Source organism: Vicia villosa, unplaced genomic scaffold (genome assembly GCF_029867415.1).
Source record: "Vicia villosa cultivar HV-30 ecotype Madison, WI unplaced genomic scaffold, Vvil1.0 ctg.003867F_1_1, whole genome shotgun sequence".
NCBI lineage: Eukaryota > Viridiplantae > Streptophyta > Magnoliopsida > Fabales > Fabaceae > Vicia > Vicia villosa.
In genome coordinates, this window is record NW_026706321.1 from 75,973 (window position 1) to 92,762 (window position 16,790).

General features: G+C 28.6%; 1 protein-coding gene across 2 annotated transcripts; it reads right to left on the bottom strand.

Annotated features, from left to right (window-relative positions):
- Positions 1-10,398: 10,398 nt before the first annotated feature.
- Positions 10,399-13,662, bottom strand: LOC131641590 (ATG8-interacting protein 1-like). Of its 2 annotated transcripts, none has more exons than XM_058911893.1 (3): positions 13,420-13,662; positions 11,354-12,187; positions 10,399-10,845 (listed from the first exon to the last, which is right to left on the bottom strand). In XM_058911893.1, the coding sequence occupies exons 2-3, from the start codon at positions 12,185-12,187 to the stop codon at positions 10,843-10,845; spliced, it is 837 nt and encodes a 278-aa protein (XP_058767876.1). In that variant the 5' UTR covers positions 13,420-13,662; the 3' UTR covers positions 10,399-10,842. The 2 variants fall into 2 exon arrangements, with proteins under 2 accessions (XP_058767876.1, XP_058767875.1); XM_058911892.1 differs by having other exon boundaries at positions 10,399-10,830; positions 13,420-13,656.
- Between the last annotated feature and the right edge of the window lie 3,128 nt (positions 13,663-16,790).

Below are 16,790 nucleotides of genomic sequence, written 5' to 3' on the forward strand. Positions count from 1 at the left end.
AACATATCTTACATGTATTAAGCACACATGAAATGAAATTCAAAATAATCTTCACCAAATAAATTTCAGAATATCCCTTCAAATACATGCTAGTATATTAAATATAACTTTATGTAAGTTAGATAAATGTGGCTTTGGTGATTCTGAAGAACCTCTTAACATTATATGAAGACCAGTTGGCGAGACAATAATTTAATGTAAATCATTTCACAGCAGCTTAAAAGTGTACAGCAGCAAGAACATTGCTTCTCAATTTCAATTTCTATGAACATCATCAATCAACATAAATCAATCAACACAAGATAATGCAATAAATCTACACACTTAATTCCCAACATACAATTGCTCATAGACCCCATTATAGGAAGAGAACCCCACCCTTACCTTATCAATTGAAGCAATTCAATGGGTCTCTAATTGCACCTTCAATTGACACCATGGGGAGAAATCTCCAAGCTTCTTCTTCTTCTCCATAGTCTTGCCTCTTTCTCCTCTATTCTTGTTTCTTCATTATGACAACTCCCCCTTCCCAAAATCTCTAAAACCCTAATAAAAAATCAATTGGGCTTAGTGTTTAAATCCTCTCTTTATTTAATATCCTCCAAAATCAATTTAGGCCCAATAAGAGATATAACTCAAATAATTAATTATATCACTTATAATAATAATTCCTTCAATATAATAATTCCGACTTATAAATAATATTATTCTTAATAATATATTCCGAATATCCGACTTCAATTTATATAATTCCAAATACGCCCTTAAATAACACCGACAATCCAAATTCGACTAAATCAAATATTTAAATCCTCCATTAATTTAATTAACCAATTTAATTAAATTCGGGTGTTACAACCTGTCCCATCAAGATACGCATTTAAAAAACGCTTAAATATTTTGTGAGTATATACCTTCGATGCATGTCATAAAGTTTCACTGTTATTTATAACAAGAGAAGGTTCACTTTGACTATTTCTAAATTCCTTCTCAACTTCTGATTGTTGCCATTTTTTCACCATTTTCTCAAATGGCACCAAAAATTGTGTGAGACATGTTGTTTTTCCTGCAATCTCCCCCAATACACTATTTGTACTCTCACTCCTTTGAGATGATAATATACCAGCAGAGAATACATTTTTACTATAAGATGTGCTCCACTTGTGGCGAATTTTATACATGTTACATAACCATTGGTGATCGTGAAGTTGATATGAATTCACCATCTCATTCCAAGTGATTTCAAATTCTTCTTCAGAATCACAACCTTTCATGCATTTGTTAAATAAACTTTGAAACTTGTAATTAGAATTGAGAGATCCTAAATGCGAAGGAGCATTTTTTGCAATATGCCACAAACATAATCGATGACATGAATTCGGCATAACTTCTCCAATTGCTTTGCACATAGCTTCTCTATTGGTTGTGTCTGAGAAGAAGGATTTAGGTACGTGACCACACAAGAATTTCTCGATGTGGTATTGTGATACTACCGTTGCTGTTGCTGCATAAAGCACCTTATCTTTATTCTTTTGTTTCAATTATTTATTATATTAAAGGTAAACTTTGAGTATATTGTGTGATTAGTAGTAGGACCCATTTTAAAGTTTTAGATGAATAGTATGGATATTTATAAATTTTAATTGGGTAGTTTAAATAATTGAGAAATGTAAAATAATACATATATTATATTAAGTGGGATTCATTTATACCACCAAATTAAATGGTAGGAATGTGGATGGTGTAATGTTGACAACGGTTGTCAACATGGGTGACTAAACTACAATCAAATATTGTTTTATTAACCTTAATCAAAAAAAAAAATTTTCTGATCTAGATATATATTTATTATGAATATTTTTCATTATTAATTAGAGGATATAATTGAAAGATAAAAGTTAAAATTGCATTGAAAATTAAAAGCGACACTTATTTTGGGACAAATAATTTTTATAAATGTGACATTTATTTTGAGACAGAGGTAGTAATAAATATCAATATCTCCAGATAACTTTCTCCATATATTTAATTCCAAAAAAAATTATTCAAAGTTGTGCACTGTTTACTATTTGTGTAAAATAATTTTACGTCATCGTCCAATAGAATTATAACATTCGACCATGTCATGTCAGTATTTTAAAATTAAAAGTGTGATTTGACAAGATAGACGTCCCTTATTCGTTGACAGTATAAATATTTTACACTGTCAATACATATTATTTTTATCAAAATAATTCCTCATATATTTAATGACGTGGGACTTATAGAAATCTTCAATGGAAACAAACATGTCATTAATATAATATAAGAAAATTAATGGTTGTGAAAAAGTCAAAAATATCTTTATTTGAGTTTTTGCCAACACATTAAAATTGTGGTTATTTGGTCTTTGCACAATACGTTTCGTAATTTTATTATTAAAATAATAGAACTCTCATATTTTATCAAACTTACCGAATCTCTCTTCATTTTCTATTTTTTTTCTCTTTATCACTTTCTCAGTTCTTTCTTCTACAAAAAAAAAATCTTTTATTGATATATATCTTTTTATATACAAACAATGGTGTTTATAATCGAAATATTTTTTAGTCAAAAATGGTATACGGGAAAAATTTATTCAAAATATCTATTATTGATCCAAATATTTTTGTAAATGATACCTAAACAAAAATAATATTTGTATACCGAAAAAAAAATCCATTATTTACAAAAAATGGTATTTATGATCCAAATATTTTTATTTAAAATGGTATACAGGAAAAAATCTACTATTGATTTAAATATTTTTATATACAAAATTTACTATTGATCCAAAGATTTTTCTAAATGATACCTAAACAAAAATGAAGTCTGTATATGGAAAAATATATTATTGATCTAAATATTTTTATATACGAAAACTGTTATTTTTGATCAAATATTTTTTATCCAAAAATGGTATACAGAAAAAAAAATTATTATTGTAAAGGATCCAAAAATGGTATACAGAAAAAAAATTATTATAGATCTAAATATTTTTATATACGAAAATTTAATATTGATCCAAATATTTTTGTAAATGATACCTAAATAAAAATAATATTTGTATACGGAAAAAATATATTATTTACGAAAAATGGTATTTATGATCCAAATATTTTTTATTCAAAAATGGTATACGGGAAAAAATCTACTATTGATTTAAATATTTTTATATACCAAATTTACTATTGGTCCAAAGATTTTTCTAAATGATACCTAAACAAAAACAAAGTCTGTATACGAAAAAAAATATATTATTGATCTAAATATTTTTATATACGAAAAATGTTATTTTTTATCAAATATTTTTGATCCAGAAATGGTATACAGAAAAAAATTATTATTGACCAGACCTAATATTTTTATATACGAAAATTTAATATTGATCCAAATACTTTTGTAAATGATACCTAAATAAAAATAATATTTGTATACGAAAAAAATCTATTATCTACGAAAAATAGTATACGAGAAAAAATCTACTATTGATTTAAATATTTTAATATACGAAATTTACTACTGATCCAAATATTTTTGTAAATGATACCTAAACAAAAATGAAGTATGTATACGGGAAAAATATCTATTATTGATTTAAATATTTTTATATACGAAAAATATTAATTATGATCCAAATATTATTTATTCAAAAATGGCAAGGGCCAAAAAATCTATTATTAATCTAATTACTTATATATGAAAATTTAATACTGATCCAAATATATTTGTAAATGATACATAAACAAAAATAATATTTATATATGAAAAAAAATCTATTATTTACGAAAAAATGGTATTTATGATTCAAATATTTTTAAAAATGGTATATGGGAAAAAGTTCTACTCTTGATTTAAAATATTTAAATACGAAATTTAGGATTCAAATATTTTAGTAAATGATACCAAGCAAAAATGAAGTATGTATACGGGGGGAAAATCTATTATTGATCTAAATATTTTAATATACGAGAAATGATATTTATGATCAAATATTTTTGATCAAAAAATGGTATACGAGAAAAAATTATTATTGATCTAAATATTTTTATATATGAAAATTTAATATGGATCCAAATATTTTTGTAAATGATACTTAAACAAAAATAATATTTGTATAGAAAAAAAACTATTATTTACGAAAAAATGGTGTTTATGATCCAAATATTTTTTATTTAAAAATGGTATACGGGAAAAAATCTATTATTGATCTAAATACTTTTATATACGAAAATTACTATTGATCCCAATATTTTTCTAAATGATACCTAAACAAAAATGAAGTCTTTATAAGGGGGAAAAATCTATTATTGATTTAAATATATTTATATACGAGAAATGATATTTATGATCAAATATTTTTTATCCAAAAATGATATACGGGATAAAATCTAATATTGATCTAAATATTTTTATGTACGAAAATTTAATATTGATCCAAATATTTTTGTAAATGATAACTAAACAAAAATAATATTTGTATATGGAAAAAAATCTATTATTTACGAAAAATGGTATTTATGATCCAAATATTTTTTATTCAAAAATGGTATACGGGAAAAAATCTATTATTGATCTAAATAATTTTATATACGAAATTTACTATTGATCTAAATATTTTTGTAAATGATACCTAAATAAAAAGGAAGTCTGTATACGGAAAAAAATCTATTATTGATCTAAATATTTTTATATAAGAGAAATAATATTTATGATCAAATATTTTTTATTCAAAAATGGTATACGGAAAAAATCTATTATTGATGTAAATATTTTTACATACGAAATAATCAATTATTTATTAAAATATTTTTTTTAACATTTTATTTAAAATAAATGATATATCCAAATGCGCGTAACCGAACAGAACCCGTGTGTATGCACGGATTTTTACCGGTTAATATAAACAACCAATCACAAAATTTTGTTTAGTAAAATATGTGTAAACATTTATTTTGTCCCTTATCTATAATTCAAACAGTATCTTATCCTTTCCTTTCCATCTATTTTCCACTAAATTTGTCATTTTTGCATTCCCGTCTATTTTTCACCAAATTTGTCATTTTTGCATTTCTATCCATTTCCCATTAAATTTGTCTATTTTTACATGTGTGACATCTCACTTGATACCATTATCATCACCTTCTTTATCTTCTCTTAACTCATTATTACCTTCCTATTTGCACCCCAATCACACTTCTCCCTTTCTTCACCCCCTTACAATCGGATAAAAACCCAAATTCAAGAAGAAAAAAAAAGGTATATTATTAATGAAAAACAATAACTATTACAGAAGATATATCCCTGTCATCCAAGAGCAAAGATCCTCAGAAAAAAGACAATTCTCTCTCTGCCCAAATCATTACGGTTCCTAACTAGTTCATAACTGAATAACTCTGAATGTATTCTCCTTTGTTATCTCTATCATTTATATAACTATCATTCCCCTCTAACCAATTAGACATGTCAGCAAAATAAACCCATTCCTCTATTTGACACACTTGTTGGGCTTAGGCCGAAACCAAATACCTAACACAATCTCAGTGACGTTCATCAATGGCTTAGCCTCCTCAGCCGTCACTCTTTCCTCCTCCGTCAAATTCTCTCCCTTCTCAATTTCTCAAATCCACATTTTCTCTCAATCATCCCTCTCAATCCTTCCAAATTAGGGGTGTTCAAAAATATGGTTATCTGAATTGTATACTAGAACTGAATTGCATTGCACTATTAAAAAACTGAACCACTTAAATAGTTAATGAACTGAACCATTTAATTTAAACAATTCAAATTCAGTTTAAAACCGGTTCTAAACCAGTTTCCTGGTTCAAAAATATTAGTTTTTTCCTAAAACCAAAAATAATAATTTAGCACAAAAAAAATATTTTTATAAAATATTGATTTTCATGAAAATTAAAAAAATATAAAAATAATTTTTTCTTGAAAAATTTAAAAAAATTCCTGAAAAATATATTGACTATATGTAGAATTTTTATGATTCAATAAATTATTTTTACTTAAAATTTTATATCCATTTAAAAAAAATAATTTTTCGAAAATATAAATAATCACGTTTTTCATAAGAAAAAAAATTGAATTTTTCAAAAATACAAAAAATTGAATTTTTTTCGACAAAAAGAAATAATAATCATTAGATTGATTTAGATGATTGTAATTAATTTTACTTATTTTTTTTGTGTACCAATTAATTTTTAACTTTATTAACTTGATTTTTGAGTTATATTTTTTCGACCAAATACATTTTCTCTCACCTCTTTAACTTATTTTCTCTCTTCCATAACCATTAACAACATCTTTTTTTTTCTATAAATACCGAATGCATCTTAATATTTTATATTCATTCATGGTTTAAAGATAATTAACAAAACAAAAAACTGAACCAAATTTTTATAATTCTATATTATTTTATTTAGAAAAAATATTCTGAAAACATAATTTAGTGAACCTACACAACTATTTTATCTTCTAACAGTCCTCGTTTCGTATTTAGTATGGTGTCCAAGAATAATTCGATTCTTTCAATTTTCAAAAAAATTGCTTAAAGAAAAAAGTACTCGAGGTTTAGAAAGCACCTACCTGGCAAATGAAATTTGTTCTTATTAAAATATCATTAGAATATTGAGGCAAGTACATGAAAGAAGATCATTTAAATTGTTTATGAGAAACTATTAAAATAATCTTTAATCTTTTACATGAGATTGAATTGCGAAAAATTGAAACAAGACTATTCCATTAACTTAGTGAACCTGATAATTTTTAGTGAGAAAAAAAAAATAGAAACAACAAAAATCTAATTTTAAAAACTGTAGCTTTTTATCATGAGAGCATATCAAGTGAGAGCAATTTATAATGAGAGATGAGATGAGCGAATATCAACCATTGGATTCATCAAGAGAGAGAATATTAATGCATTAATGTGGCTATTAATTTCTCTCTCTTGATGAATCCAATGGTTGATATTCATTCCTCTCATCTCTCATTATAAAAGGGGTGATGCACTGATAGATAGTGTAAAATAATTTTACACTGTCAACCCATCACAACCATATATTCAATTCCATCACACTTTTATTTTTAAATTTTTTTAATGATATAGCAAATTGCTTGTTTCTTATTAGATGACAGTGTAAATTTTTTTTACACTGTCAGTGCATATCTATTAAACCCATATATGCACTAACATTCTATATAAAAGAGGGAGATAACTTTAAAGAAAAACAATTTTGAAAATAATTTATAAAAAAAATTTGACTTTTAATTATAAATTGGTTTAAAACCAATTTATAAGTAGAAATTGATTGTAAACCAGTTTATAAATACAATCTGATTCAAAATCAATTTAAAACTGAATTGAAACTGCTTTAACAATTAATTGATTTTTTATTAAAGTGATTTTCAAAAACTGAACTGCTCTTGAACCACAAACACCCTTACTCCAAATGCACCCTTTGTTTGGAAAACCCCCTTCCACAAAACATCATCGTTTCAAAACCTCTTCCACTCAAGATACTCAAAACTTCTTCGCTTGACAATAAGAAAGCTTCCATTTTTCCTTCATTTCTTCTTCATCATCATCATCATCATCAAATCTTGCCTCTTTTAATTTAATCCAATATATATATATATATATATATATATATATATATATATATATATATATATATATATATATATATATATATATATATATATATATATATATACACGTTTATTATTGTGATTGGAGTCAACGTTCATTCTAATCCTGTTAAAATACGTGAGAGGCATGTTATCCTAGAAGCACAGTGGCCTTAAGTTATTCAAGAGCTTTGTGCACTTAATCACATAGAAGAAGCTGTTGTTCTGAGCACATGTAATTAAATCGAGATATATCTTGTTGTTCTCTCTCAACACCGTGCTATTGGTGTTAGAGAAGTCACAGATTGGATCTCCAAGGTATTAATATATCTTGATCTTACTTCATTCTGTTCTGTAATAATTTATATTGTTTTAATGTAAATGATTCAATTTTTTCTTATATATTATTTGGCTTAAATGTACTTTTGGTCCATCTATTTTGACATTTTTAACTTTTTAGTCCCTAAACTAAAAAAAGCCAACTATTAGGTCTCCCATTTTCAAATATCGTGAATTTTTTATGGTCCCCGACCATTTGTTAGTTATTTTAATGACACGGTACCCCAAAAATTGACCAGTCACTTGCCACGTCATTAAAATCAATTGAATATTTATTTTTAGTTTGTATTTTAATATTTTATTTTTCAGAATCATTTAAATTGAAATAATGATTTTAATAATAAATTAAAATTGATTTTTAATATACTCAGTACGTGAAAATGCCAAATCTTAATCTTTCCTGCAAATTTACTCTCAAACATGAACCCTAGTGTCCTCCACTACAGGAACATATGAAGATAACTTCCCCTTTAGTCACCCGGACATTGCAATCCAACATATTACACAAACAACCCACCAAATTTCAACAACAAAAATTACCAAAACCTATGACTATCCTAACCCTTCAAACTACCAAATTATGTGACATAATCAATAATTTTTCTACAAATAAAAATCTCAATTGGGATTTGAATAATCTACCAATAGTGATGAGAAATTGGAGGGAACCTAGTTGGAGTAAGAGGCAAAGAACGTTGAATCTTGAAGAAAGAAAGGATCTTGGTAAGAGTTTGTAGAAAGAGTGAAACTTCGATTTGAAAAAACTGAGAAGAGGGTTAGGCATGTGTGCATGCGTGATTTCTTCTCCAAAACAAAGAGAAGAAACTAAGGTATATGGAGTACTCTTCAAATCCAAGTTAATTTGAGGGCTTTTTTTCAGATCTCATCTTTGTCTTCAACCACCATTGTTATTGTCTTGCAGCCATTGTTCGTTGTTGTTGTTTGCCGTCGTGCAACCACTGTTCATTTCGTTGTTGTTGCCGTCGTGCATCCACCATTAATCGTCGCTGATGTTGTTGTCGTGCAGCCACAGTTAATCGTCGTTGTTGATGCTCATCAAGACAAAAGGAAAGCAAAACCTTATTTATCATTAAGTACAGAATAACAATGGAAGCAAAACCCAATTTAGGGCTAAATACCTATGTTGGGTTTTAGCTTAAATAAGTGCTTATTCAAAAAAGCTCTTTTCACTTGCTGGGTATATTAAAAATCAATTTTAATATTATTATTAAAAGGCTAAATTACAGTTTTGGTCCCCCTGTTTTAGGTTTTTCACGATTTTGGTCCCCCATCCCAATTTTGTCCATGAACAGTGCATGAACAATACATGTACAGTTGCATCACAATTGGGATAGCGGACCAAAACTGTTTAAAAAGAAAATAGGGGATCAAAATCGTGGAAAACCCAAAACAGAGAGACTGTAATTTAGCCTTATTAAAATTATTTCAATTTAAATGATTCTGAAAAATCAATATTAAAATACAAATTAAAAATAATTATTCAATTGATTTTAATGACCATAAAAATAACTGACAAATAGCCAGGACCATAAAAATTTCACAATATTTGAAAATGGGGACGTAATAATTAGTTTTTTTAGTTTGGGAACTAAAAATTAAAAATGTCAAAATAAGATAACCAATGCATTTAAACCTTATTGTTTTAATAATTTTGCAGTTAAATGGGATTTCAATACCTAAGATTTGTAAGCACCAGATTTTAAAATGGGGGTCAATACTAGAGATTTATAAGCACCAGATTTTAGATTTTATTGTATGATAAGAATGCAACACAACATCTTTTTGAAGTTGACGCTGGTTTCACTTGTCCTTTGGGAGGGTCAAATTCTATTTCAGATTAAACAAGTTGTGAAAACCGGCCAAGAAGCTAATAGAAAGCACAAATCTTAATCTACGTTAGCCTAAGTGTACATGACGTGGCAATTGAATTTGGGACTAAAATAGATCTCAGGTCATGGATAAGAGAAAAAGAAAAAGAAAAGTTATTTAGACAAAAAATATATACTAACAATCAATGTATCTTCGTGGGACCTAATGTGGGTTGAAACTTGAACCAACCGGATATTTTTGGAAACAGAATCTTGTAGAAGGTCCTACATCAGGTGATTGAATCTCGTGCAAAAGGAAGAATACCGCTCCTGATTGGAAATGGATACTCTCAAATTTGTTTCGTCTCATGTTTTCTTAATTTTCAAAACTCAACCCCTAATTTTCAATATTAAAGATCCTAGTCCCCACTAGCTACTCATCAATATCAAAGGCTAAATCTAAATTCATAAATGTCATGAAGCTCTGACAATTATTGACATATGTAGCACTATGTAATTGAATTCACCTATTTCGGTCCCTGTAGTTAAGAGTATGAGGAAAACCAAACACCAGCCATAAAAACAATCACTTCATTAGTTTATTTACATGTGATATTTGGTGTATACTCTGCCAATTCCACATAGCAAGAATACATAACTTAATAAGTTGAATACAACGGGTGCTATACAATGCAAATCAAGGAAAATATCAGGAAAATTAACAATATAAATGTTTGAACAATTCATAATTTGGTAAAGGTCAAGCAAATCCTAGTATCAAATCCACACTTCACAAGCGTAATATTTCTCATTCTCAACCTCTCTGACATTCAATTTTTCGTCATTATCTTAGCTTTTAGACTTTACGGCTAGGAGCTACATTCATGGTGTCATCTTTACCTTAAATTTCGGCAGAGGGGCTTTCCCTAATAAAGGAGCCACGGCGGTGGCCGCCACCAACAATCACATCTTTGAGTCGAATCATGGGAGAAAGCGCCCTGCTCTTTGCCTGCATAAACGGTTACTATTGGAATGTAAAGATTTTTTAACACTATAAAGGAATCAAACATGGCAGTCTAAGCATTAAGCTACACAAAATTGAGAGATTTATGTTTCTGTATAGGATGAGGAAATTCAAAAGTTAAGTTCTTCAAAATCATATTACTGCTCATGTTTCAGATAAAGAAAATAAATATAACATTGCTCAAAAGTTACTCAAACATTCTTCGTTTTTAAAGTGTAAGTCAAGTTGATTCTGATGCAAAAATTATTACACATTGGAAACATAGCATCATGACTATAATTAGTGATACATCATGATATGTTAGTTAAAAATTAGTTCGTTCTACACAATTGGAATGAATAATCGATAAAAGAATCCAAAATAATTGACAGTGTCTTATACTTCATTTTACCTTTTTAACTTTTATATAATAAAAGTGCTTGAGAGCAGAAATTCAATTGACAACTTTATGCTTAATTCCTATCAAAGAAGAAATAAAAACTTCTCAGAAGAATGATAATAAATATACCTCATCAGTGATGCTGATTTGCCACTTAAGCTGTAAAGCTTTTTCGCGTTGCCAGCGTTGACCAAGCATCACCAGACCCATCACTGTTGCTGCAATGAAAACAGACCAAAATGTATTAGCCTCCTTTGCATGAGCATATATGGAGGCAGCTCTTCGCTTCCACCAAGCTCCGCAAGGAAGATCTGAAGGATTCTGTTTGTCATCTTGGGAAGAGTTCTTAGGCAGTGATAAATCATCAGGAGAAACATTTGTCTCTTGCTCTGCTGATTCGGTTGTTTCAGACTCAACTATGCTTTCACCATATGCTATCACAGTGCTGATATCTGTTTCACTGGGAAAAGAAGTGTACTTTGCAGGGTGATACATACTTTCCTCTTTTACGGCCAAACCAAAATCCGGTAGAGTTGTACCTTCCTTAAACTGTTTTCCATGAATTTTCTCGTCATAATATTGCATACCCTCAAATTCCTTTGACACAACATCCAACCCTGCTAATGTCAAGTTTTCATCATCCTTTCCACTAGGCCTGGTCGTTTCTTCACGAGTCTCTTCAACGGCATTTTCTTTGTCTCCAGATACATTTTGAATCTCTCCATAGTCAGGTACCAATGGCAAATTTTCATGCCGACTGGGTGGAAAAGCAAAGTGACCAGACATGAACAAAGCGTTTGATGTCTCAGCATCATTTGGACCATATGCATCTTCCTTGTCATCATCCTTCAACTCAACTTTATTAGGACCAGGTGCGGCTGCATAAGTTGATGCAGTGAGAGATACAACCTCCCAATCGTTACTGCGAGAAGCTTTTTCCACTTCATCTTCAGTTCCTGCCATCTTTTTTCCTCATCGGAAAATTGATATCAGAGTTCCATTTTTAATTAAAATAAACTCAAACATTACTAAATACCAAAAATGTGAACGGGAGAGGGTAGGGAAGTTGCGTTAACCAAAAAAAGTGGATGATTTCATAATATGGAAACATCTACACATGAAAAATATACTACTTTTGGTAAGGAAGAACAAAACTCAAAATGTCACAGCTCACAAGCATGTTTCAAGGTCATTGGATTGCATGTGCAGAAAACGATTGATAACCATGAATACTGAAAAATGAGAGTTATTCCCCATCGCGTAAACAAATAGGCGTGACAAATATAGGTAGCATTACTTAATTCTTATCTCAAAAACAATATAAAAAAGATCTTATAAGAAATACTATATTACTATCTCCAGTACTATTTATAAGAAAAAATTTACTTTTTAGATATATTGAATAACTAATGTATTTGGACAATATATAGACCAGATACATTAGTTATTTAATAAATCTAAAAAATACATTTTTTTTCTTATAAATAAAACGAGAGAGAATTACTTAAATAAGGTGATACTAATTACCATTTTACAAACTTTTCCGATGAGATTACAAGGTTAGCTCTTACCACTTCGAGAGAGAAAAACCTACAAATCCACCAAATTTGCTCAAAAAAGTTACATCCATTTTTAATTCACTCTAAATTTTCACTCCCCTCATACAACAACATCAACAACAAGCCTTATATTCCCACTAAATAGAGTGGGCTACAAGGATCAACTTCCGCCATAATATTTTATCCATGACCATTCCGCCATAATTTTCATTCCTCTCAAGTGAAATCATTCTTTTATTCCACCTCCCCAACTCCATACTCAAATAAACCAAAACCCTTTCCAATCACAAATTCTACTACGTAAACTTTCTCTAAATCACTCCAAAACCTGATCGTAAACCTTGTCTCATCAATTAATTGTACTCAAATAACAACACATGCACAACTAATTACACACACAAAACAAAACAAAAAAACAGAATCATCCAATTGAAATCAAATAATCCACTCAAAGATCTAATAACTTCATACAAAGGAACAAATTAAAAAATAAAATCAACAACACCCCGAAGATTTGCATGATCATCGATTGAACGAAACCAAAATTCCAGAATCATCTATGAATAAGAACAGATAAAATAACAATAATTATTAACGCGTAGTGATAAAAAGAAAGAAGAAAAAAAAGAAACTAACCGAAGACGATGAGCGTAGAGGGAGGGTGGAAGTTAGAAGCGATGTCGATGAGGTTGAATTGAAACTTGTATGTTTTTTTATAATAATTTGGATGATGATGATGATGATGAAGAAGAATGATTCAGAAGTAACCGGGTATAGCAGGTAATGTGATGGGTTGTGAAAGTGGAGGGTTACCGGTTGCGTGGTGTCAGAGTCTTGGGATCTAATCTTACATTACATATACTCAACTGTCACGCCCACTGAATGTTGAGTCATATTGTGAACCAATAACGCCACTGCTTTCAAACTAGTTAAACTAAAAGATAGACATCAATGACCGAAAATTCTTAGGTGGACACATACCTAGAAATTGTTTTACACACAACCAATCACATAATTTTAATTAATTAAAAAATAAATACTGATTTTTCTCTCTCCTTCATAATCTCAACCACCCCATGAATCCAATTAAAACCAAAATTAAAATTAAAATAAATTTAAAAAAGACTCTTTCTTATTGGCTGTGCCTAAGAATGTGGATTTAAGGTCGTGCCCATGCAAGAATTGCTCCATCGATGACTATGCATGTTTTTTTTCTTCCAAAAAATATATTGTGAAATTGTAATAAAAATAAATTTTGAAAAAAATTAAAAATCGCTTCATTTGAGAAGTTGTTTTAGTAAATTTTCATTGTTTTGTAAAGTTAATATAATAGTGTTTTTAATATGGATAATAACAGCGATCAACACTACAAATCAAAGAATTACTTTAATTAATATTGTACAAGTTTAAATTGATTTTCTCTTTTATTGTTGTAAATCACTTAAATTGTCGGTCTTTTAATATCTTCACTTGATCTTGATTCAAAAATCTTACTAGACACAAAGATCCTGCTCAAAGTTATGCAACTACCTTTACCCAGTCATAGTGGTTCCTTGTATGAGTCTTTGTTTTACCCAGGATTAATTGAAAAACTTTTAACTTCGCTTCACAACAACCTTTACACGGTTCTAGCAAAGTCTTCAATGGAGTATAAAGAATGATATTCTCTTTTCTGAAAGTAAATCTCCATATACCATAGACACAAAGTGATTCTTTATCCGGATACAAATAGAAAAATTTCACACAAAAAAACATTTGATTCCCAAATCTATCTTGGATCTGCCATTCACACTCAATCTTTATAGTTGAGCACCACAACAATGGTTTCTTAGTTCAAGGTTGAAGATTATGATGGTTATATAAAGAATATCACACAAGAACAATCTTTTAGGAAGTTTTTCAAAGGTTGAAACAAAGAGATGGAATATTTGTGAAAGGAAGAACACTCTTTAGGTTTTTCCCAAGATTTATGAAAAATGTGAATTCTTGATCTTACTTGATCATAAAATAACTTGCTCAACAAGTTTTTAAGAATGTGTTTTTACTTGATACATGTGATTCAAGTCACGAAAATAGTTGACTAGAATCATGGTTAATTGTCATGGTGACTTCTTATTTGAGTTGGGGAATTCCTTGATTATAATTAGAAATATAGAGCCAAATTCCTAATTTCCAAATGAATTTTTATTTGAATCATCCATATGCTTGATTTGAATCATACATAAAAACACCTTGATTTAAATTTTCTAACTTTTAATTCAAGGCACACGCATATGTTTGACCTTTTACCAATTTGTTCATGATAAAAGTAAGTACATTGAAATAGATCAAATCTAATTTATTAAATGTAAGTGGAAACTCATGGCACAATCTATTTGAATGATCAAATTACAAATAAATTAATCAAATATAATAAATCGAAAATTGTTACTAAAACATCAAAAGAGAGATGAAAAAGTGTGAGGATATAATTGTTACCGACATCTCACTTTTACCTACTTGAGCATAAACCTCTGAATAGTCCATATTCCAAGTCTTTGAAGGAAACATTTAGCAACTAACCTAACATTATGTTTTATAATTGATCTATTTGGGTTATGCTTCAACTTGAACACTCATTTTACTTCAATAGCCTTTACTGAGTTTGATCCTGCATATTTCTTGAAACTTTCTTCCTTTGTATTTCTCAAAACCACCAATTTTCTTGAATGTTTAAGTTTTTCGTGATTGAACCGACTCTTGCATTTTCTTTCTATTAAGAATCCTCAATTCACTTCTGATGATCCTATGAGATCTTCCAATTTCATAGTTGTTAAGGTACTAGATTTTTTTAATATCAATTAAGGAAGCTTGAGTGGAGAGTGGTATATTAGGAAATATAAAAAGAGGTGAGTGTATAATGAAATTGGGGATTGTCGAAAACATTTACCGAATATTAAAAGAAGAAAGGGCCCATATAATTGCTCTTCTAATAAAAACTGGTATCAAGTCACAATTCACAAGTACTTTTCCTGATTTTGACTTGCTTTTGGAACAGCCGGTACTAAATATCAATCAATCCTTTTATTCTCCTGTCGACTACATATACTTTGCAACCATATATCATAATTTAAGGAAAAGATTGATAGATAATGAAGATAATAATGACCTTTACAAGATTCTTACTTCCAAACAAGTTACAAATATAATAATCTACATGTATTTGTTGCGTAGATTCTTGTTATTTTCTATAACATAAATACTTATAAGTGCTTACCGCTTTTGTATCACATAATATATCTCGGGTATTCGTATATTGCATGTTGTATATTCATAAATCATAATATGTTTTCATATAATATTATTAATATAGTGTGTATTCGTATATTGCATGTTGTATATCCATAAACTATAAGATGGAACAATTTGTAAGCATAAAATAGTAAGGTGACTTTTTCAACAATAATAGATGGCGTCCACCTTAGTATTTGCCCATTATTTTCAATTGAATTAGTCACCATAAGAATATATTTGATCTTGTTTTTATTTTTTATTTTTAAATATATATAGAGACAGGATCTGTTGACATCAATGTAAAATTATTAAATCAAACTTGTAGTCGATTGTCGAAGATAAAAATTATTTTTAAATGAATTAATTATATGCAATTAATTTAAATTCAAAATAATTTAAATTAGTTTTTAAATATATTATATAAAATTTATTTGAAAAAATTTCAGAGTAAAAAGTATATATAAACTTATGAACTATAAATTATCATTTATAATAAAAAAGCAAGATGAGAACTTTGGCAAGTCTGCCAAGTGTCATCATTCTAGCTGCCATGCTATTTTCAAACTTTCTATTTCAAGTAAGATTCCTATTTTTATTTTTAATATTTATTGGTTTCTTATATTTCTTTTATTTAATTAACGTGAGATACACCCAAAGCCCTTCATATGCTCTCTATTGATATTTATTCCCCTTTCCCAAATTTTACTTTTTCCACGCCGCCGCAAAATAGCAGC

Coding starts and splice junctions, on each gene's coding strand:
- LOC131641590 (XM_058911892.1), bottom strand. CDS start 12,187: ATGGCAGGAACTGAAGATGAAGTGGAAAAAGCTTCTCGCAGTAACGAT. Junction 10,831..11,353: donor AAATCAGCATCACTGATGAG/GTATATTTATTA, acceptor CCGTTTATGCAG/GCAAAGAGCAGGGCGCTTTC.